General features: G+C 45.1%; 1 protein-coding gene across 1 annotated transcript in view; it reads right to left on the bottom strand.

Annotated features, from left to right (window-relative positions):
• LOC126157576 (odorant receptor Or2-like) overlaps nt 1–23497 on the bottom strand; it is a 131080-nt gene that overhangs the window by 38885 nt on the left and 68698 nt on the right. The window contains exon 5 of the mRNA XM_049916384.1: nt 17394–17498. Within this exon, the coding sequence (XP_049772341.1) occupies nt 17394–17498 (105 nt within the window). The remainder of the gene's footprint in view (nt 1–17393; nt 17499–23497) is intronic.

Below are 23497 nucleotides of genomic sequence, written 5' to 3'. Positions count from 1 at the left end.
GACTTAATTTGACTACATTCCATTATCCTCGTTTTGCTTTTGTTGATGTTCATCTTATATCCTCCTTTCAAGACACTGTCCATTCCGTTCAACTGCTCTTCCAAGTCCTTTGCTGTCTCTGACAGAATTACAATGTCATCGGCGAACCTCAAAGTTTTTACTTCTTCTCCATGAATTTTAATACCTACTCCGAATTTTTCTTTTGTTTCCTTTACTGCTTGCTCAATATACAGATTGAATAACATCGGGGAGAGGCTACAACCCTGTCTTACTCCTTTCCCAACCACTGCTTCCCTTTCATGCCCCTCGACTCTTATAACTGTCATCTGGTTTCTGTACAAACTGTAAATAGCCTTTCGCTCCCTGTATTTTACCCCTGTCACCTTCAGAATTTGAAAGAGAGTATTCCAGTTAACATTGTCAAAAGCTTTCTCTAAGTCTACAAATGCTAGAAACGTAGGTTTGCCTTTTCTTAATCTTTCTTCTAAGATAAGTCGTAAGGTCAGTATTGCCTCACGTGTTCCAACATTTCTACGGAATCCAAACTGATCTTCCCCGAGGTCGGCTTCTACCAGTTTTTCCATTCGTCTGTAAAGAATTCGCGTTAGTATTTTGCAGCTGTGACTTATTAAACTGATAGTTCGGTAATTTTCACATCTGTCAACACCTGCTTTCTTTGGGATTGGAATTATTATATTCTTCTTGAAGTCTGAGGGTATTTCGCCTGTCTCATACATCGTGCTCACCAGATGGTAGAGTTTTGTCATGACTGGCTCTCCCGAGGCCATCAGTAGTTCAAATGGAATGTTGTCTACTCCCGGGGCCTTGTTTCGACTCAGGTCTTTCAGTGCTCTGTCAAACTCTTCACGCAGTATCTTATCTCCCATTTCGTCTTCATCTACATCCTCTTCCATTTCCATAATATTGTCCTCAAGTACATCGCCCTTGTATAAACCCTCTATATACTCCTTCCACCTTTCTGCCTTCCCTTCTTTGCTTAGAACTGGGTTGCCATCTGAGCTCTTGATATTCATACAAGTGGTTCTCTTCTCTCCAAAGGTCTCTTTAATTTCCTGTAGGCAGTATCTATCTTACCCCTAGTGAGACAAGCCTCTACATCCTTACATTTGTCCTCTAGCCACCCCTGCTTAGCCATTTTGCACTTCCTGTCGATATCATTTTTGAGACGTCTGTATTCCTTTTTGCCTGCTTCATTTACTGCATTTTTGTATTTTCTCCTTTCATCAATTAAATTCAATATTTCTTCTGTTACCCAAGGATTTCTATTAGCCCTCGTCTTTTTACCTACTTGATCCTCTGCTGCCTTCACTACTTCATCCCTCAGAGCTACCCATTCTTCTTCTACTGTATTTCTTTCCCCCATTCCTGTCAATTGTTCCCTTATGCTCTCCCTGAAACTCTCTACAACCTCTGGTTCTTTCAGTTTATCCAGGTCCCATCTCCTTAAATTCCCACCTTTTTGCAGTTTCTTCAGTTTCAATCTGCAGTTCATAACCAATAGATTGTGGTCAGAATCCACATCTGCCCCAGGAAATGTCTTACAATTTAAAACCTGGTTCCTAAATCTCTGTCTTACCATTATATAATCTATCTGATACCTTTTAGTATCTCCAGGATTCTTCCAGGTATACAACCTTCTTTTATGATTCTTGAACCAAGTGTTGGCTATGATCAAGTTATGCTCTGTGCAAAATTCTACAAGGCGGCTTCGTCTTTCATTCCTTCCCTCCAATCCATATTCACCTACTATGTTTCCTTCTCTCCCTTTTCCTACTGACGAATTCCAGTCACCCATGACTATTAAATTTTCGTCTCCCTTCACTACCTGAATAATTTCTTTTATCTCGTCATACATTTCATCTATTTCTTCATCATCTGCAGAGATAGTTGGCATATAAACTTGTACTACTGTAGTAGGCATGGGCTTTGTGTCTATCTTGGCCACAATAATGCGTTCACTGTGCTGTTTGTAGTAGCTAACCCGCACTCCTATTTTTTTATTCATTATTAAACCTACTCCTGCATTACCCCTATTTGATTTTGTATTTATAACCCTGTAATCACCTGACCAAAAGTCTTGTTCCTCCTGCCACCGAACTTCACTAATTCCCACTATATCTAACTTTAACCTATCCATTTCCCTTTTTAAATTTTCTAACCTACCTGCCCGATTAAGGGATCTGACATTCCACGCTCCGATCCGTAGAACGCCAGTTTTCTTTCTCCTGATAACGACGTCCTCCTGACTAGTCCCCGCCCGGAGATCCGAATGGGGGACTATTTTACCTCCGGAATATTTTACCCAAGAGGACGCCATCATCATTTAATCATACAGTAGAGCTGCATGTCCTCGGGAAAAATTACGGCTGTAGTTTCCCCTTGCTTTCAGCCGTTCGCAGTACCAGCACAGCAAGGCCGTTTTGGTTAATGTTACAAGGCCAGATCAGTCAATCATCCAGACTGTTGCCCCTGCAACTACTGAAAAGGCTGCTGCCCCTCTTCAGGAACCACATGTTTGTCTGGCCTCTCAACAGATACCCCTCCGTTGTGGTTGCACCTACGGTACGGCCATCTGTATCGCTGAGGCACGCAAGCCTCCCCACCAACGGCAAGGTTCATGGTTCATGGGGGGGGGGGGGGGGGGTTCTGGTCTGCCCATATCACAAGGAAACATCACAAATCTGATATCATATTTTGAGCAGGAAAAAAGCACACAAGCAAGACATCAGCCGCTTCAATCAATCGCACGCGAAAATTTGGGTCTTAATTCTGACAGAACCCAGCTATGACCTTCTGAAAGTACAGCTTCTAAACTTCTGGTTGTTTGTCACTCGCTCCGCCCCACTGGAGCTGCCTAGTGCCCGAGTGCGCAATACCGTACAGTGACAACCAGGACTCTCACAGGATTCTGAAATTCTGCTTCTATGTACACCCCTTGAAATCAAAACGAATAAACCTAAGCAAACGAAGAATTATTCAGAAATGGAGTTAATGATTTTCGATTTACAATTTGTTCAAGGCAGTTACGTAGAAGAGTAGAGCATCTCCTGTAAATGTACGTAACTTGAACAGCGCAGGCTTTAAAATGCAAAGAAAATAACGCACAGTAGCGATAGAAATAATTAACTACCACTACATTATTTCATTAATGACACACTAATTCGTTTCATTCATTTGCATGGTGATCAGCACATCTGACTGCCATGCAGCAGACCCGGGTTCGATTCCCGACCGGATCGGAGATTTTCTCCGCTCGGGGACTGGCTGTGGTATTGACATCATTCTGACATGGAAGCCGCACAATGTAACGTCAACTGAAAACTTGCAAACCGGCGGCTGAACTTCCCGAATGTTCTTGTTCAGCTCTTTATGGAGACGACAATTCGATTCCATCCTCATATCGCTGCCCACTGGTAGGATGTCCTCGTCGCTAGCTGGCGGCAATACTGTAGTACTTACCACGATGCCCACTCGCATAAGACTCAGTTTATGGACGATGTGCAGCAAGTGAGTAAGTCGAGGACCGAGATGTGAGTCACCCTCAGACTTCGACGTACTTGTTTAGCAAAATTCTGTTCTTCCCATACGTCTTTATGGACCATGTTGTGCTGTAAGCATATAATTCAGTTTTTATCACTTGTAAATAGCGAATGAGTGTATTTTGTTTCTCTCTCTCTCTCTCTCTCTCTCTCTCAGTCTTTCTCTTTCTCGCTCTCTCTCTTATTATTAATTTTTTGTTCGAAGCCACCCATTATTTTCGTTATTACTCTTACCGCCACGTGATTGATAAGTAGAAACATTAACTAATAGCAAATGAAATAAAATAAATGTTTAGTTCGAACATAACAACAGCTTCACGCAGGAAGATTATTTCTTTCAGGAAATTTATGGCAGTTGCGGGTTCAAGCATAAAAAAGACTTCCCAGAGATAAATATTGACAACGTAACTTGCAGGAAAACGTCAGTGATCTCATTGAATCCCATATGGTGCATGTGAAAAACAGTGTCGATCATTTGCGGTGACTACTTATCGCTTGATGGAACAGTATAAATACACGGCCGAGTCACGTTAACGTGGCCACCGCCTTTGTTCGACGTCAATGTGTAATAGACAGACGGACGGTGATAGCACTAGCATTGGAGGGTAGACAGAGTGAGTCACCTAAGAGGTTCGACGCGCAAGTTGCCGAAGTGGCGTCAAATCGAAAGACTTGCACCAGGCGAACGGTCTACCCGACGAGAGGCCGTCATCACATGACCTAAGAGATAACACCCCTGTTATTTCGTGAGCGATTCCAGGTATCTAAAAGAGGTTTTTAGTAAATGGTAGTACGCTAAGGCTTGTGTACTTTGTATGTAATAAAGTGTCTTAACTCTCGTATCCGTTGAGATATTGAACCAGGTGAGGTTTTTTAAACAAAATTTTATACTTTTTTAAAGGCATCCGAAAGCGCTTGAAAAGACAAGTTCAATGACATAATGTTTGCTGATGTTGAGATTGAAACTCTTCTCAAAAGAATCTGAGAAATGAAAATCAATGTGACCAGAGTCAGCTATTGCGATGTAAAAACCGCCAGCCAGAGCTTTCATGGGAGGCTCCGTCGTTATATGTAGCAAGACAGGCATGCGCTACTAAGATAAGACCTCATTTGCTATATGACGCTGATACAGGCTCAGCTATGATTTTTGTGTGTGGACTACGGCATATGCTACTTCTGGCGCGTCAGATGGAGCTTAGGAAAATTATTTCAAATGTGTGTACATTTGCAAACAATCACAGTTTCGTCAGGTAATTTTCCATCTAGACTCTCTCCGTTCCTGCTTGTCAAAGCCAAAACACAGACGTCGGTCACTGATATTTCATAACGATGAACAGCCCCATTCAACGGAAAAAGAGAACTGCCGTATTAACCTCCTTACTTCTGGAAAAAGATAGCTGACCTGTCTTTGCCTGGACACAAATGTGTCTATAAATACTACTCAAAATAGTAATTACATTGAATACACTTTAAATAAACTAAACAGTTTATTCAGAATGACTGATGATATGTCACCCACAAAATAAATGCTTTTCTTAGTAAAACGTAGTTTTATATTTTACTTAAGTCTGTGCTCAAATTGTTTACCATCGATCCCAAAATACATTTGCAATGGACGTTCGAGAGACAGATGAACAGATGAAAGTACATTGGAAGATATGCCCTTGGCATGCTGTGGCGATTCGACGTCACATATCGTCTGACGTAGCTGGGGCTTCATGGTAAACTACATGTTTCAGAGGTCCCAACAGAAAGAAATGAAGAGGAATCACATCAAGGGACCTGGCCAGGTGTTGTACTGCAGCATTCCATTCCATTCAACGGTCAGGAAAATTTACATTCAGTAACTGCGTTGCAACACGGATATAGTGAGCTGGGCAGCCGTCATGTACAAATCACATACACAGTCGTTTATCTACAAACGTTTTCTAGAAGAAAAGTTCGTAAGAAGGAATGTATAAATATTTCCATTGGACGTTCCTGGGATGAAGTAACGTACCACAGTGCAATTTACTTTGATGCCGCAGCATAGGTTTACGTTTCACGCCAGTTGTTGTTGTACCTAACGTAACCAGGGTGTATTTTCAGCTGCTCTGTAGTGCACGTTACTTAAATTTACGAGTACATTACCGTGGTTCGTAAACGGTGCTTCGTCGGTAAAGAGCACACGTTGTAAAAATGTAGTGTCGTCTCCCAAACGATGCAGAGCAAACCAACAAAATTCTATACGACTTCCTAAATCACGTCTTGCGAGTGCCTGATGTCGCGACAGACAATAACGGTGGAATTTATGCCGATGCAAGATGCGAATGACACTCCTCTGGCTGATCCTACACTTGTTGGTAATACGTCTCGTCCGTCATTCGCCTTATAAAAGTACCTTATCTAACTTCTACTCATTGGTGTACATGTCTCAATGCAAGGGATGTTGAATCAGAAATGACCACAACTCCTGTTATTTCTGCAGTGCAGACAAGTAGACAGTCGAAATGCTTGATGCAACGACGTAGTCTCGCATGAGCTTGTTTTCAACGCAGTAGCTGATTTCGGCCGACTTACCTCATAGTTTAAGAACATCTCTCGGATTCTTCTGCCAAGAGTTACAACTTCAACATTAACAAGCATTATATCACTCTACTCGTATTTCCAAGCGCTTTCGCTGATGAAAAATCTATTGTTGTTGTTGTTGTGGTCTTCAGTCCTGAGACTGGTTTGATGCAGCTCTCCATGCTACTCTATCTTGTGCAAGCTTCTTCATCTCCCAGTATCTACTGCAACATACATCCTTCTGAATCTGCTTAGTGTATTCATCTCTTGGTCTCCCTCTACGATTTTTACCCTCCACACTGCCCTCCAATGCTAAATTTGTGATCCCTTGATGCCTCAAAACATGTCCTACCAACCGATCCCTTCTTCTAGTCAAGTTGTGCCACAAACTTCTCTTCTCCCCAATCCTATTCAATACCTCCTCATTAGTTACGTGATCTACCCACCTTATCTTCAGCATTCTTCTGTAGCACCACATTTCGAAAGCTTCTATTCTCTTCTTGTCCAAACTAGTTATCGTCCATGTTTCACTTCCATACATGGCTACACTCCATACAAATACTTTCAGAAACGACTTCCTGACACTTAAATCTATACTCGATGTTAACAAATTCCTCTTCTTGAGAAACGCTTTCCTTGCCATTGCCAGTCTACATTTTATATCCTCTCTACTTCGACCATCATCGGTTAATTTACTCCCTAAATAGCAAAACTCCTTTACTACTTTAAGTGTCTCATTTCCTAATCTAATTCCCTCAGCATCACCCGACTTAATTTGACTACATTCCATTATCCTCGTTTTGCTTTTGTTGATGTTCATCTTATATCCTCCTTTCAAGACACTGTCCATTCCGTTCAACTGCTCTTCCAAGTACTTTGCTGTCTCTGACAGAATTACAATGTCATCGGCGAACCTCAAAGTTTTTACTTCTTCTCCATGAGTTTTAATACCTACTCCGAATTTTTCTTTTGTTTCCTTTACTGCTTGCTCAATATACAGATTGAATAACATCGGGGAGAGGCTACAACCCTGTCTTACTCCTTTCCCAACCACTGCTTCCCTTTCATGCCCCTCGACTCTTATAACTGCCATCTGGTTTCTGTACAAACTGTAAATAGCCTTTCGCTCCCTGTATTTTACCCCTGCCACCTTCAGAATTTGAAAGAGAGTATTCCAGTTAACATTGTCAAAAGCTTTCTCTAAGTCTACAAATGCTAGAAACGTAGGTTTGCCTTTTCTTAATCTTTCTTCTAAGATAAGTCGTAAGGTCAGTATTGCCTCACGTGTTCCAACATTTCTACGGAATCCAAACTGATCTTCCCCGAGGTCGGCTTCTACCAGTTTTTCCATTCGTCTGTAAAGAATTCGCGTTAGTATTTTGCAGCTGTGACTTATTAAACTGATAGTTCGGTAATTTTCACATCTGTCAACACCTGCTTTCTTTGGGATTGGAATTATTATATTCTTCTTGAAGTCTGAGGGTATGTCGCCTGTCTCATACATCGTGCTCACCAGATGGTAGAGTTTTGTCATGACTGGCTCTCCCGAGGCCATCAGTAGTTCAAATGGAATGTTGTCTACTCCCGGGGCCTTGTTTCGACTCATGTCTTTCAGTGCTCTGTCAAACTCTTCACGCAGTATCTTATCTCCCATTTCGTCTTCATCTACATCCTCTTCCATTTCCATAATATTGTCCTCAAGTACATCGCCCTTGTATAAACCCTCTATATACTCCTTCCACCTTTCTGCCTTCCCTTCTTTGCTTAGAACTGGGTTGCCATCTGAGCTCTTGATATTCATACAAGTGGTTCTCTTCTCTCCAAAGGTCTTTTTAATTTTCCTGTAGGCAGTATCTATCTTACCCCTAGTGAGACAAGCCTCTACATCCTTACATTTGTCCTCTAGCCACCCCTGCTTAGCCATTTTGCACTTCCTGTCGATATCATTTTTGAGATGTCTGTATTCCTTTTTGCCTGCTTCATTTACTGCATTTTTGTATTTTCTCCTTTCATCAATTAAATTCAATATTTCTTCTGTTACCCAAGGATTTCTATTAGCCCTCGTCTTTTTACCTACTTGATCCTCTGCTGCCTTCACTACTTCATCCCTCAGAGCTACCCATTCTTCTTCTACTGTATTTCTTTCCCCCATTCCTGTCAATTGTTCCCTTATGCTCTCCTTGAAACTCTGTACAACCTCTGGTTCTTTCAGTTTATCCAGGTCCCATCTCCTTAAATTCCCACCTTTTTGCAGTTTCTTCAGTTTCAATCTGCAGTTCATAACCAATAGATTGTGGTCAGAATCCACATCTGCCCCAGGAAATGTCTTACAATTTAAAACCTGGTTCCTAAATCTCTGTCTTACCATTATATAATTCATCTGATACGTACTAGTATCTCCAGGATTCTTCCAGGTATACAACCTTCTTTTATGATTCTTGAACCAAGTGTTGGCTATGATTAAGTTATGCTCTGTGCAAAATTCTACAAGGCGGCTTCCTCTTTCATTCCTTCCCCCCAATCCATATTCACCTACTATGTTTCCTTCTCTCCCTTTTCCTACTGACGAATTCCAGTCACCCATGACTATTAAATTTTCGTCTCCTTTCACTATCTGAATAATTTCTTTTATCTCGTCATACATTTCATCTATTTCTTCATCATCTGCAGAGGTAGTTGGCATATAAACTTGTACTACTGTAGTAGGCATGGGCTTTGTGTCTATCTTGGCCACAATAATGCGTTCACTGTGCTGTTTGTAGTAGCTAACCCGCACTCCTATTTTTTTATTCATTATTAAACCTACTCCTGCATTACCCCTATTTGATTTTGTATTTATAACCCTGTAATCACCTGACCAAAAGTCTTGTTCCTCCTGCCACCGATCTTCACTAATTCCCACTATATCTAACTTTAACCTATCCATTTCCCTTTTTAAATTTTCTAACCTACCTGCCCGATTAAGGGATCTGACATTCCACGCTCCGATCCGTAGAACGCCAGTTATCTTTCTCCTGATAACGACGTCCTCCTGAGTAGTCCCCGCCCGGAGATCCGAATGGGGGACTATTTTACCTCCGGAATACTTTACCCAAGAGGACGCCATCATCATTTAATCATACAGTAGAGCTGCATGTCCTCGGGAAAAATTACGGCTGTAGTTTCCCCTTGCTTTCAGCCGTTCGCAGTACCAGCACAGCAAGGCCGTTTTGGTTAATGTTACAAGGCCAGATCAGTCAATCATCCAGACTGTTGCCCCTGCAACTACTGAAAAGGCTGCTGCCCCTCTTCAGGAACCACATGTTTGTCTGGCCTCTCAACAGATACCCCTCCGTTGTGGTTGCACCTACGGTACGGACATCTGTATCGCTGAGGCACGCAAGCCTCCCCACCAGCGGCAAGGTCCATGGTTCATGGGGGGGGGGGGGGGAAATCTATATCATTCTATTTGAAAAGATGATATTAGCTTTAATATGTCGATGGATAGAAGAACTGAGACTACTTATCACATATCAAACTATATGTCCTCTAGCTTACTATCATTTGACGCAAATCTCGTTTCGATATCTGGAACCATTCACGAAATAAAATGAGTGTTACGTCTTGTGTGACTCACCCTGTATAAAGCGTGTCGGGGGGAACGCGGGATCACTACAGTCGATGGCATAATGCGGAAACGGAGTGATTTATCTGACGACCAGAATGGCAAGATCATTTCGGATCAAGGGTACAAGCATTCCCGAAACTGCGTGGTTTGTAAACCATTCGCGTGCCGCCGTGGTTAAGGTATACCGTGAATACAAAATGGCGCTATCCAAAACCGGCGCCAGACCATTGTGGTGCACCACGGGCCATAGATGACGTGAGTGAACGATGGCAGCAGAGATGAGTACGGGCGAGTAGTCGAGCAACTGTTGAGCAACTGATGAACCAAGGGGCTGCCAACAGTGTATCCTCAACGACCGTTCAGCTGCTGGCACCTTTTTCATGCACCCATACTGACTGTTATTTATTGGCGACGAAGGCTTGTATTTGCACGCTAATAACGCGACGAGACGTCCGCCGAGTGGTGACAGGTGGCTTTTTCAGCTCAATCAGTTTTATGCTCCATCGGACAGATGACCGTTGACGTGTATGGCCCTGCAACAATCATCGCAAGGGTCCAGGCAAGAGGAGGGAGCGTTATGATCTGGGGAATGTCTTCATGGGGTCGCAGGTTCGACTCCTGCCTCGGGCATGGATGTGTGATATCCCTAGGTTGGTTAGGTTTAAGTAGTTCCAAGTTCTAGGGGACTGATGACCTCAGAAATTGAGTCCCATAGTGCTCAGAGCCATTTGAACCATTTTTTGTCTTCATGGCATTCTCTGGGTAATATCTTCATTCTGGAAGGCACGGTGGATCAACATAATAAGTACGCGTCTTTCCTTGTCCACCCCTACATGAAGTTTATTCTTGCTCAGCTCAATGGTATCTACCAGCAGGACAATGCAGCGTTTGCAGTATACTTGCGTGGTTCGAAAAGCACAAGGATGAGTGTACCGTACTCCCCTGGCAACCAAACTCCCAGGATTTTAACCCAGTCGAGAATCTGTGAGACCACCTCGGTCGGACTGGACCCGCCTTGGATTCTCAACAGAGAAAGCTAGCGCAGCAGGCCACAGCACTGGAATCAGCATGGCTTCACATCCCTGTCGATACCCTCCGGAACCTAATTGACTCTTTTCCTGTACGTCTAGCAGCGGTACACCCTGCAAAAGGTGTTTCTTCAGGCTTTTGACAGGTGGACATTAATGAGACTGGACGGTGTAATTGCTTCGTCCGTTTATGAACAATTCCACTGCTATAAAAATTGTCTCCTGATGCCTTGAATCTTAGCTACCGTAATCACATAGGACCCACATCAGTGCTGGAAAGACGAGAGCTAAAAGACTCATGACAAGGAACTATTCTTTTGTAAATACTTCAATTAAAGGGAATGGTCTACTAAACATTATTTTAAAACATTTAAACACATGACGTGCTGTCCGTTGCAAGCGAGTGATAGACTAGTGCAGGGGTTCCCAACAAAATTTTCTCGAGGACCCTCTCATCGAGCATGGTTGGTACCTTGTCATATCACAGTATCAAGTACCTTAAAAAGCCGAATTAAGAATCTTTATACGTTTTCTATTTTTGCTCCTTAGAAAAAACATTGACATATTCATTACTGAAAAAATATTGAGCTTAAGAGGCAGCGCGCGTAGTCTAAGGGCATACAGCAGAACTATTTGCCTCTATCTAATTCTAGTTTTGCGCTAGAGTGTGCTAGTGTCAGTTACCTCAAGGAAGACACTAGACGCAGAAGTTAGCGTTCGCTAAAGGTCTGCTCATGCAGGAAGTGGACAAAACAAAAAATCTGTCACCATACGAAATATATTTAATATATTTTTTATTCTAATAGCATCTTGTGGACCCCTCTGGAATAGCTCGCGGATCCCTGGGGGTCCGCGGACCACTGGACTAGTGTGGCACCAGTTATTTTGTAATGCTGCATATTGTAACATAGAAAATTATTACGAGTTGTCACCTTGCACTGAAAGCGTAGCTTGCCGTGGAGCCGGGAGGAGAACAGATTTTAGTTCTCATGCTGGCACATGTGCTGTCGGCTACTGCGCCGAGCGAACCTTTTACGTATTTAACGCTGCGTGCAATCCTTTACACATACTCTTCATGAATCTGAAGAAGTACTATTAAATATTAACCGAATTTTTTCATACTTCGATTACAAACTTCTATAGATAACACAACCATTTTGTTAAAATTTCAAATCAATAACTTCAGTATTAGAACGAGATTTTCACTCTGCAGTTGAGTGGGCGCTGATACGAAACTTCCTGGCAGATTAAAATTGTGTGCCAGACCGAGACTCAGGTCCCGAATTCGAGTCTCCGTCTGGCATACAGTTTTAATCTGCCAGGAAGTTTCAAATTCAATACTTTCGGAGATATAAAATTTACCTAAAACACACCATAACTGTACTGGCATTGTGAAACGGACTTAGAGATTGTAATGTGTTAATCTATATCATCAATTGAAACTACAAGCAAGAGGATTGGCTCATATAATCTAATTTTCTGGAATTTTCCTTAGTTCAATTGCCACTGATTTCTGATGTAATTAAAAGTACTTTGGAAAATTATTATTTCATCGTGTTTCGGTTCTGTGTTTTGGAGAGGCTGAGAGAGTGAATAGAGGACATATGGAAAGTGGGAATGTGATATTATATTAAAACTATAAAAATATATGCGTGAGAAAGTTGTCGTGCAATAGGGGAATTAGTGACGTATGTGCGAGTGAGCTTGACTCTCTAAAAGGCAGCTAGAAGGGGCATGGAGTATTAAATTTATTAGTGATTATTCTGTAGAAAGTAATTGCATATTATTTCTATCTACACACATCAAAAAAGTTTTGCATCACCCCAGTTCCCAGAACTCCTGAAAGTAGACGTTGACTGTGGATATTGTATCACAGACACAGTCCCTTTAACTGTTCAGAGATCCCACTAAACCCGCCCAAAGATGTAATCAACCATGCATGAGCAGTACCCTCTTAGACAGAGGGATCCGACAGCCGATCATTTCCAGTCACTCCACCAGGAAGGAGTTACACGGCTCGTGTGGTCTGTATTTCAACCATGCCTAGACGGTCAATACCGAGGGTTCGATAGCGTTCGTATTGTTACTTCGTGCCAGGAAGGACTCTCAACAAGGGAAGTGTACAGACGTCTCGGAGTGAACCAAAGCGACGTCGTTCGGAAATGAAGGAGATACAGGAACTGTCGATAAAATGCCTCGCTCAGGCCGCCCAAGAGCTACTACTGCAGTAGATGACTACTACCTACGGATTATGGTTCGGAGAAATCCTGACAACAACGCCACCATGTTGAATAATGATTTTCGTGCAGCCACAGCACGTCGTGTTACGACTCAAACTGTGCGCAATAGGCTGCATGATGCGCAACTTCACTCCTGATGCCCATGGCGATATCCATCTTTGCAACCACGACACCATCCAGCGCGGTACCGATGGGCCCGACAATAAGCCGAATGACCCGCTCAGGATTGGCATTACGTTCTCTTCACCGATGGGTGTCGCATATGCCTTCAACCAGCCAATCGTCGGAGACATGTTTGGTGCAATCCGGTCAGGCTGAAAGCCTTAGACACACTGTCCAGCGAGTGCAGCAAAGTGGAGGTACCCTGCTGTTTTGGGGTGGCATTATGTGGGGCCGACGTACCCCGCTGGTGGTAATGGAAGGCGCCGAAACGGCGGTACGATACATGAATGCCATCCTCCGAGCGACAGTGCACCCATATTGGCGAGGCGCGAGGCATTCGTTTTCATGGCCTATAATTCGCGCCCCCATTGTGCACATCTTGTGAATGGCTTCCTTCAGGATAACATGATCGCTCCACTAGAGTGGCCATCATGTTCTCCAGACATGAAGTCTATCAAACATGCCTGAGATAGATTGAAAAGGGCTTTACGGACGACGTGACCCACCAACTACTCTCAATGATCTACGCCGAATCGCCGTAGACGCGTGGAACAATCTGGACCAAAAGTGCCTTGATGAACTCGTGGATAGTATGCCACGACGAATACAGACGTGCATGAATTCAAGGGGCCGTGCTACTGGGTATTAGAGGTACCGGTGTGTACAGCAGTCTGGAGCACCACATCTGAAGGTCTCGCTGTATGGTGGTACAACATGCATTGTGTGGTTTTTGTGAGCAATATAAAGGGTGGAAATGGTGTTTATATTGATCTATATTCCAATTTTCTATACAGGTACCGGAACTCTCGGAACCAATGTGATACAAAATTTTTTTGATGTATGTAAATTACTTGTGGTAAGCTGATTGGCTGACATTAGAAATTTTGTAGAGATTATCTGATTGGCTGCTTAACATGCTGACCAATAGGAATTTAGCATTCCCCCGCGTTTGAGTAGGGCTTTGTGCCTCGGATCTATGAGTCGAGAGAGTCGCTCGGGAGCCGTTTTCTGGTAAACACATATGTTAATCCGTGTTGATCAAATTTGTACACAATGAAGAACTTCGCACGTTTGATCCGTTCTCAGCGGCTACAGTATTGAGTATTTTGTGAAAGTTTGAGCTTTGTGAGTAGCTTATTTTAGGAGATGTTTGCGTGTGAACATTTCATGTCGTACATAAACTCCGCGTGGCGTGTTTCGTACAAATTACGAGACATTATGGCAAGTACTTTTTTACAAGAAACCTACTGAACGACTGAGTGTGTTAACTCGCACGTAGTCGTGGGCCAGTGACTGTTTAGGACGTTCACAATATCAGGTCAGACTAAATATCTTCTGGCTGCTTTCGAGTGCGAAATTGTAACAGAGACAAGTCAGTAACATTGCATAATTGATGACGGGATATTAAATACGGACTTGATAGCCGTTTTCCTTGTCTTAAAGACAATAAATCAAAGTAAAGGACATTTTTTCAAACCATTCATGCAAGCATCCCGAACACTGGATAGTTTAAGTATTGTATGGAACTGGGCACCTAGAAACCACGGAGAGGCTTCGTCCCCGCCGTAGCCCGCAGTGGTACACAACCCCACAACAGGCTACAGCAGTCCACTTACCCCATCGCCGCCCCACACCGAACCCAGGGTTATTGTGCGGTTCGGCCCCCAGTGGACCCCCCGTGGAACGTCTCATACCAGACGAGTGTAACCCCCGAATGTTTGCATGGTAGAGTAATGATGGTGTACGCGTACGTGGGGAAAGTGTTTGCGTAGCAATCGCCGACGTAGTGTAACTCAGACGGGATAAAGGAAACCAGCCCGCATTCGCCGAGGCAGATGGAAAACCGCCTTAAAAACCATCCACAGGCTGGCCGGCACGCCGGAACTCGACACTAATACGCCGGGCGGATTCCTGCCAGGGACCGGCGCGCTTTCCCGCCCGGAAAGCACTGCGATAGACCGCACGCCTATAGTTAAAGTAACTTTCAGCTACTGTCCATGGACTAGAGTTATGCGGCCTTTGCACGGTAGGCATTTAGTCGAATTTTCGTCAGCGCTGGTTTTGTGGGCTAAAGCAACATCTACCATCGCAGAGAGAAGGGGCAGACAGCCTGAAACCTATCCAAGTATGTGGAATGTGGACATCGCTTAAAGCTTAGTGAGAGTCGAACATGCCCCGCCGCAATGTCGTACAGAAGTTCGTTTAGAAATCTGTGTGTTGCCTCTACCTATCACCCGAAAGACGAGTAAACTAGCTGGTAACATTTAAGATCTTCTTTATATCCTACACAAATTACACTAGAAGTGACTGGTTACGGTTTCTTACACTAATCTTAATGGTGCAAGGACGATGATTCATACATCCATTGTGGACAAAACATTTCTGTTCCTCTGCTAGTCAACCACCATAGTAATTCACGTGGTCGTTATCGGGAACACGCGGTGACGTTACAGTAAACAATTGCAGTGGTGACTAAGGAAAGCGCGTCCCACTGTCAACGCTTCCACGTCAGCTGTGCTTATACACTCCTGGAAATGGAAAAAAGAACACATTGACACCGGTGTGTCAAACCCACCATACTTGCTCCCGGACACTGCGAGAGGGCTGTACAAGCAATGATCACACGCACGGCACAGCGGACACACCAGGAACCGCGGTGTTGGCCGTCGAATGGCGCTAGCTGCGCAGCGTTTGTGCACCGCCGCCGTCAGTGTCAGCCAGTTTGCCGTGGCATACGGAGCTCCATCGCAGTCTTTAACACTGGTAGCATGCCGCGACAGCGTGGACGTGAACCGTATGTGCAGTTGACGGACTTTGAGCGAGGGCGTATAGTGGGCATGCGGGAGGCCGGGTGGACGTACCGCCGAATTGCTCAACACGTGGGGCGTGACGTCTCCACAGTACATCGATGTTGTCGCCAGTGGTCGGCGGAAGGTGCACGTGCCCGTCGACCTGGGACCGGACCGCAGCGACGCACGGATGCACGCCAAGACCGTAGGATCCTACGCAGTGCCGTAGGGGACCGCACCGCCACTTCCCAGCAAATTAGGGACACTGTTGCTCCTGGGGTATCGGCGAGGACCATTCGCAACCGTCTCCATGAAGCTGGGCTACGGTCCCGCACACCGTTAGGCCGTCTTCCGCTCACGCCCCAACATCGTGCAGCCCGCCTCCAGTGGTGTCGCGACAGGCGTGAATGGAGGGACGAATGGAGACGTGTCGTCTTCAGCGATGAGAGTCGCTTCTGCCTTGGTGCCAATGATGGTCGTATGCGTGTTTGGCGCCGTGCAGGTGAGCGCCACAATCAGGACTGCATACGACCGAGGCACACAGGGCCAACACCCGGCATCATGGTGTGGGGAGCGATCTCCTACACTGGCCGTACACCACTGGTGATCGTCGAGGGGACACTGAACAGTGCACGGTACATCCAAACCATCATCGAACCCATCGTTCTACCATTCCTAGACCGGCAAGGGAACTTGCTGTTCCAACAGGACAATGCACGTCCGCATGTATCCCGTGCCACCCAACGTGCTCTAGAAGGTGTAAGTCAACTACCCTGGCCAGCAAGATCTCCGGATCTGTCCCCCATTGAGCATGTTTGGGACTGGATGAAGCGTCGTCTCACGCGGTCTGCACGTCCAGCACGAACGCTGGTCCAACTGAGGCGCCAGGTGGAAATGGCATGGCAAGCCGTTCCACAGGACTACATACAGCATCTCTACGATCGTCTCCATGGGAGAATAGCAGCCTGCATTGCTGCGAAAGGTGGATATACACTGTACTAGTGCCAACATTGTGCATGCTCTGTTGCCTGTGTCTATGTGCCTGTGGTTCTGTCAGTGTGATCATGTGATGTATCTGACCCCAGGAATGTGTCAATAAAGTTTCCCCTTCCTGGGACAATGAATTCACGGTGTTCTTATTTCAATTTCCAGGAGTGTACTATCAGTCCCGACTAAGCGCTAACTCACGGTAAGCCGACTGCAGCGCTCTAATACCGAAGTGCAGTAATATTGTGGGCGACTCATATATTATAAAGTTCTAACACTCCGTCCTACTGCTTGCGATATCAAAGGAAACTGAAAGCTTGTGTTTCGGTATGTGTACCATATCGTCTAATTCTCGCATTGTTTGCACTTTTCAGAAGGAGTTGGGAAATCCGCTATTAGTTCAGAGAAACAGAACACAGAGCTATTTACGACTGAGAAGAAGCTGACACAGCACGCTGCAGCGCTGCACTCACCTCTGAGATGACGTCGTCGCAGTACTTGCAGTAGATGAGCAGCTCCGAGGCGCCGGTCAGCATGTAGACGACGACCCGCGCCAGCAGTGGGCTGCCCACGGGGATCTGCGGCACAGCGCACTCTGCGTGTGACCAGGCATACTGGCACCAGTGGCATCTACTAGCTACTGGTGGCCGCATACGAAAATAAGCACTGATGAAATGTTCAAAAGTGTGTGAGATCTTATGGGACTTAACTGCTAAGGTCATCAGTCCCTAAGCTTACACACTACTTAACCTAAATTATCCTAAGGACAAACACACACACCCATGCCCGAGGGAGGACTCGAACCTCCGCCGGGGCCAGTCGCACGGTCCATGACTGCAGCGCTTTAGACCGCTCTGCTAATCCCACGCGGCAAACATTGATCAGCCACAACATTACAGTAAGGTGACGAAACTCATGGCATACCTCCTAATTTTGTGTCGGACCTCCTTTTGCCCTGTGTAGTGCAGTAGCTCTACGTGTCATGATCTCAACAAGTTGCTGGAAGTTCCCTGCCTGAAATACGAGCCATGCTGCCTCTATAGCCGCCAACGATTGCGAAGGTCTTGCTGGTGCAGGACTTTATGCACGAAATATCCTGTAGATTATGTCCCATGAAGGTTCGGTGAGATTTACGTCGGGCGATCTGGGTAGTCAAATCATTACCTCGCAATGTCCAGAGTGGTGTACCAATCGAGTCACCCATAAAAATTCCATCTTTGTTTGGTAACATAAAAATCCATGAAAGGCTGCAAATGGTCTTCAAGAATCCGAGCATAACCATTTCCAGTCAATGATCAGTTCAGTTTGAGCAGAGCACCAGTCCATTCCATGTAATCTCAGGCCACACCATTATCAAGCCACCACCAGCTTGCACTGTGCCTTTTCGACAGCTTGTGTCCACGGGTCAGTGAGTTTGATCCCTTCCAACAGCCCTTACCAAATGAAATCGGGACTCATCCCACCAGGTAACGAGCCCCAGAGAGGCGCTGCAGATAATGTCGCGCTGTTAGCAAAGGCATTCGCGTCGGTCGCCTGCTGCCATAGCTCATTAACGCCAAATTTCGTCGCACTGTCCTAACGGATACGTTCGTCGTACGTTCCACTTTGATTTATGCTTTTATTTCATGCCCTTTTGCTTGTCTGTTAGCACTGACTGCTCTACGCAAACACCACCGTGGAGGCTGTCGGTCACTGCGTTTTCCGTGGTGAAAGATAATGCCTGAAATCTGGTATTCACTGTAAATCAAGGAATACTGAATTCCCATGAGTTTAGCTCCAACTACCATTCCGCGATCAAAGTCTTTTAATTCCCGTTGTGCGGCTATAATGATGTCGGAAACGTTTTCATATGAATCACCTGAGTACAAATCACAGCTCCGCCAATGCGCTGCCCTTTTATATCTTGTGTAAGCGATACTATCGTCATCTGTATATGTGCATATTGCTATCCCATGGCTTCTCGTCACCTCAATTTATGACCACATGCGCACCGCTTGATGTCGTTCCGGGCTCATCACGCAATAATGAAAGTACGTAATCGGAGCAGAGGTGAATAGGGAATCGTGGTAGGGACGATACGGGCCGCAAACAGCGACGTCGAATGACATAAGCGACTTTCACAAAGTGCAGTTTGTAATGGCTCGTACCTGGAAACTAGTAACTCGGAAACGTCGAAGCTACGGTCGCAGGTTCGAATCCTGCCTCGGGCATGGATGTGTGTGATGTCCTTAGGTTAGTTAGGTTTAAGTAGTTCTAAGTTCTAGGGGACTGATGACCACAGATGTTAAGTCCCATAGTGCTCAGAGCCATTTGAACCACTTTTTGAAACGTCGAAGCTGGTCGCCTGCCGCGTGCTCCTGCGGTGAGCATCTATACTGGTGTCCAGAATTGAAGCAACAAGCAGAAATTTTGCAAAGTTGCCTTTATTTTGCCACAAAACAGTGTAAACAGGTGATAGTAAAGTGGATGGTTGGTTGGTTGTTGCGGGGAAAGAGACCAGACAGCGTGGTCATCGGTCTCGTCGGATTAGGGAAGGATGGGGAAGGAAGTCGGCCGTGCCCTTTCAGAGGAACCATCCCGGCATTTGCCTGGAGTGATTTAGGGAAATCACGGAAAACCTAAATCAGGATGGCCGGACGCGGGATTGAACCGTCGTCCTCCCGAATGCGAGTCCAGTGTCTAACCACTGCGCCACCTCGCTCGGTAGTAAAGTGGAAAGAATGTAAAAAATACAGAACGCAATCAACTGCAACATGCATGACGGTAGAAAAACATGTTCTTCGTTTTTTTCTTTCTTTCTTTCTTTTCAACTTAACGGATTTACACACACATTCTGGGAACAATACAGGCCTGATAACGACGGGACATGCTGTGAATGATGTCATCAATGTCATGTTGAGGCAATAACGCCCATTCTTCCTGCAGAGCTGCTCACAAGTCTTGGAGAGTGGTTGGTGGATTCTGACGTGATGAAGCCCGTTTCCCTTGTGCGTCCCAGATATGACCTATGGGACTCAAATCGGGAGAGGAAGCAGGCCACGCCATGAGTGCAATATCTTCAGTTCCCAAAAAAAAAAAAAAAAAAAACATCAGCCACCCGTGTTCTATGAGGTACCGAGAGAGGTGGCGCAGTGGTTAGCACACTGGACTCGCATTCGGGAGGACGACGGTTCAATCCCGTCTCCGGCCATCCTGATTTAGGTTTTCCGTGATTTCCCTAAATCGTTTCAGGCAAATGCCGGGATGGTTCCTTCGAAAGGGCACGGCCGATTTCCTTCCCAATCCTTCCCTAACCCGAGCTTGCGCTCCGTCTCTAATGACCTCGTTGTCGACGGGACGTTAAACACTAACCACCACCACCACCATCTATGAGGTCGAGCATTATCATCCCTCAAAACAAATTCTAGGCTGACAGCACATCGTATCAACAGCGCATGAAATCCCAAGATTCCCTCACGATACCTGACAGCAGTGAAATCTTCCTGATTCTCCTGTATAATTTCATGGTGAGGTGTTCGAGTGGTCAACATAATACTGCGCAGACCAGTAGGGGTCCTGCTCGATATCGGTCTCCCTTCCACAATGTTTGGGTCCCCAAATCGTGCTCCACGTGCCCTCCAGATGCGACTCCGTCTAGAATCAATCTCCAGACCAAATCGGGACTCATCTGTGAAAAGAACATTGGCTCAAAGTTCGACCATCCAGGTGGTTTGTTGACAGCTCCTATCTAGACATTGTCTTCTGTGAAGACACGCCAGAGGTAAACAGACAACAGGTCTCCAAAAACAAAGGCCACTCCGCTGAAGCCGTCTGTACACCGTTTGCCTCGGTACAACACGTTCAGGGGATACTGCGAGGTCAGATACCAACTGCAGTGCAGTATAAGGCGGTACCTTACAGGCAAATAACGGTCCACTCTTTTTGATGTCGCACGTGGTGGGCGCTGTCCTATTCTCCAGGATACAGTTTCGGTCTCAATAAACTATCGCTTCGTCCGAGAAACAACAAACCGGTTCACATTAAGCCATCACACCACATCAGATTGCGACTCTCCTGCTCCCTTCTTCCTACGGCCCTCCACGGCAGAGAGTCTGGAGGCGTTTTCTCTGTGCCTTACCGCCCCGTCTGTGACTGAGTACACAGCGATTGCGGATGGGGGACTACCCTGCAAACACTACCCAGCTTGATAGGTGCCCTGATGTCATTTCTGGCGTGTTCGTTTATTGATTGGAATGCCAACTTCCGTGTAGAACACTTCGTAACGACATCTATTGACAGCCGCGCGGGATTCGCCGAGCGGTCTCTGGCGCTGCAGTCATGGACTGTGCGGCTGGTCCCGGCGGAGGTTCGAGTCCTCCCTCGGACATGGGTGTGTGTGTCTGTCTGTTTGTCCTTAGGATAATTTAGGTTAAGTAGTGTGTAAGCTTAGGGACTGGTGACTTTAGCAGTTAAGTCCCATAAGATTTCACACACACATCTGTTGACAGTTCGTGTGATTATATCGTGAATTAGACACAGGACGGGTAAATAACAGTTTGTTGCTTTAATTTTGGACACCAGTGTACGTAAAGTGGTTTAAGGGGCTCCGGAAAGGCTCAAAATCATGAAAAGTTCAATTTTTACTTTTTTGCGTTTTCTGAATCTGCAGACTATTACCTTTTAATAGATATATAATTTATTCAATTCCGAAGACTACAACTATTTTTAAATTTTTTTTGAAATGTGTTCTACATGGGCGTGACCCACTGTGGCGCTGTTAAACTGCTGTCAAATGGTGTTATTATTAACGTCCATGTTCATCAGGTACATTTTAGTGATGTGAGATAAAGTATGTGTTGTGGCTAACCTGTGATGGTTCAATATATATCGCTGGTGTGATTGTCGATTGTTTCATGTTTATTTACTCTGTCGTTATCTCGAAAATATTCGTAATTAATTCTGTTTCTTGAGTCTCTGTTTTGTTGAAGTATAATAATGAGGAAAATTAAAGTTATTAGAAATCCTCTGAAGGCTTTTAATAAAAGGAGAAATGTTGGAAAGCCAAAGGTATGTGTTATTACTGTAAATAATAACATTCTAACATGGTATGAGCGATGCTTGCTTTAGACAAGGAACGCCTTCGGGCTGCAGACAGGGCTGTAAAGAGTCTAGAAATACAAGCAAGAGTAAACAGGAGGAGGAACAAGAGGAAGCTGGAGGAAGAGTTTGCAGAGGATGAAGATAATCCATCCTATGGACCTGGAATGCACTAAAAAGTTAATCCAATCTTTGTCGCTCGATTCCCAAAACTTTTATTTTCTCATACTAATTACATGTTTTCTAAGGGTCTTCCAAACATATTTGTTTCAAACTTTCAGTAAATGTTACACAGTACCTTCTGCATAATTTAACACAGCCTTTTTCCAAAAAACTGTATATTTTTGAATATATAAATAAAAAATTGCAAAAAAATGTTGTGAACTTTCATTACAATTGAAAAAAAATCATCTTCAATAACTGAACTAAAATTTTGTAAAATCCCTGTGTTAAGTTGTAGCCCATATTCCAATAAATAATCTGTAAAAAGTTCAACTTCCTACCTCAAATACTTTGTGAGGAAAGATGTAATTTATAAGCGTTATTTTAACATTGCAAGTATAGGGCGTTCCGGAGCCCCTTAAGAACGGTGAAGCCACGAGTAGGGGAGAAGGTGTTGGACATCTGCATCATATCACAGACTGTGGAAGTCGTAGGCCTCCGCACTCTGTAAAGCAATATAGGTGGAGATTTGTAATAGATCTAACGATAGGGCAGGTCTAAAGTTACGGTGCAGGTACAAATGTTTCGGAGCATGTCATCCAGCACTCGTTTCCGAGCGTGGGGCTCCGCACCGAACCAACGACACAGTCAATTTCGATCGCCGTGGGCACGGATTCACAGATATTAGACCGTGCATTAATGGAAACGGATGTCCTGGTCGCGTGAATCATTTTCCTTGCTACACCAGGTCGATGGTCGTGTCCGGACACGTAGTCATCTACGCGAACAACTGCTCGAATTATGCACCGCGCCACTGACTAGGGTTCGTGAGAGCAGTCTTGTGCTGCGGCAGTAAACGAAGGCCCCAAGCGTGAACATTGTTGTGGACCTCATGCTTTGATGTGTTCCCTGACGGCGACAGTGTCTTCCCGCAGGATAACTGTCTGTGCCACAAGAACAGAATCATGTTGGAATGGTTTGAGGAGCATGACAGTATACTGTCCGCGGCTCGTGGTCTTGCGGTAGCGTTCTAGCTTCCCGCGTACGGGGTCCCGGGTTCGATTCCCGGCGGGGTCAGGGATTTTCTCTACCTCGAGATGACCGGGTGTTGTGTGTCTTTCATCATCATTTCATCCTCATTCACTCGCAAGTCGCCGTAGTGGCGTTAAAGAACTTGTGGAGCGGCCGCCAAACCGCCCCGCGAGGTGTCTCCCGGCCACCAATGCCATACGCTCATTATTATTATTACAGTAAACGGACTTTGATGTACTGGCCTCGATATTCGCGTACCTGATCCGAATGAAACACATCTGGGCATTATCAGCCACCAGTTTCGCAT

This window comes from Schistocerca cancellata, chromosome 2 (assembly GCF_023864275.1).
Source record: "Schistocerca cancellata isolate TAMUIC-IGC-003103 chromosome 2, iqSchCanc2.1, whole genome shotgun sequence".
Classification (NCBI taxonomy): Eukaryota; Metazoa; Arthropoda; class Insecta; order Orthoptera; family Acrididae; genus Schistocerca; species Schistocerca cancellata.
Note: the sequence above shows the minus strand (reverse complement) of the source record. Positions and strands in the feature narration are given on the sequence as shown.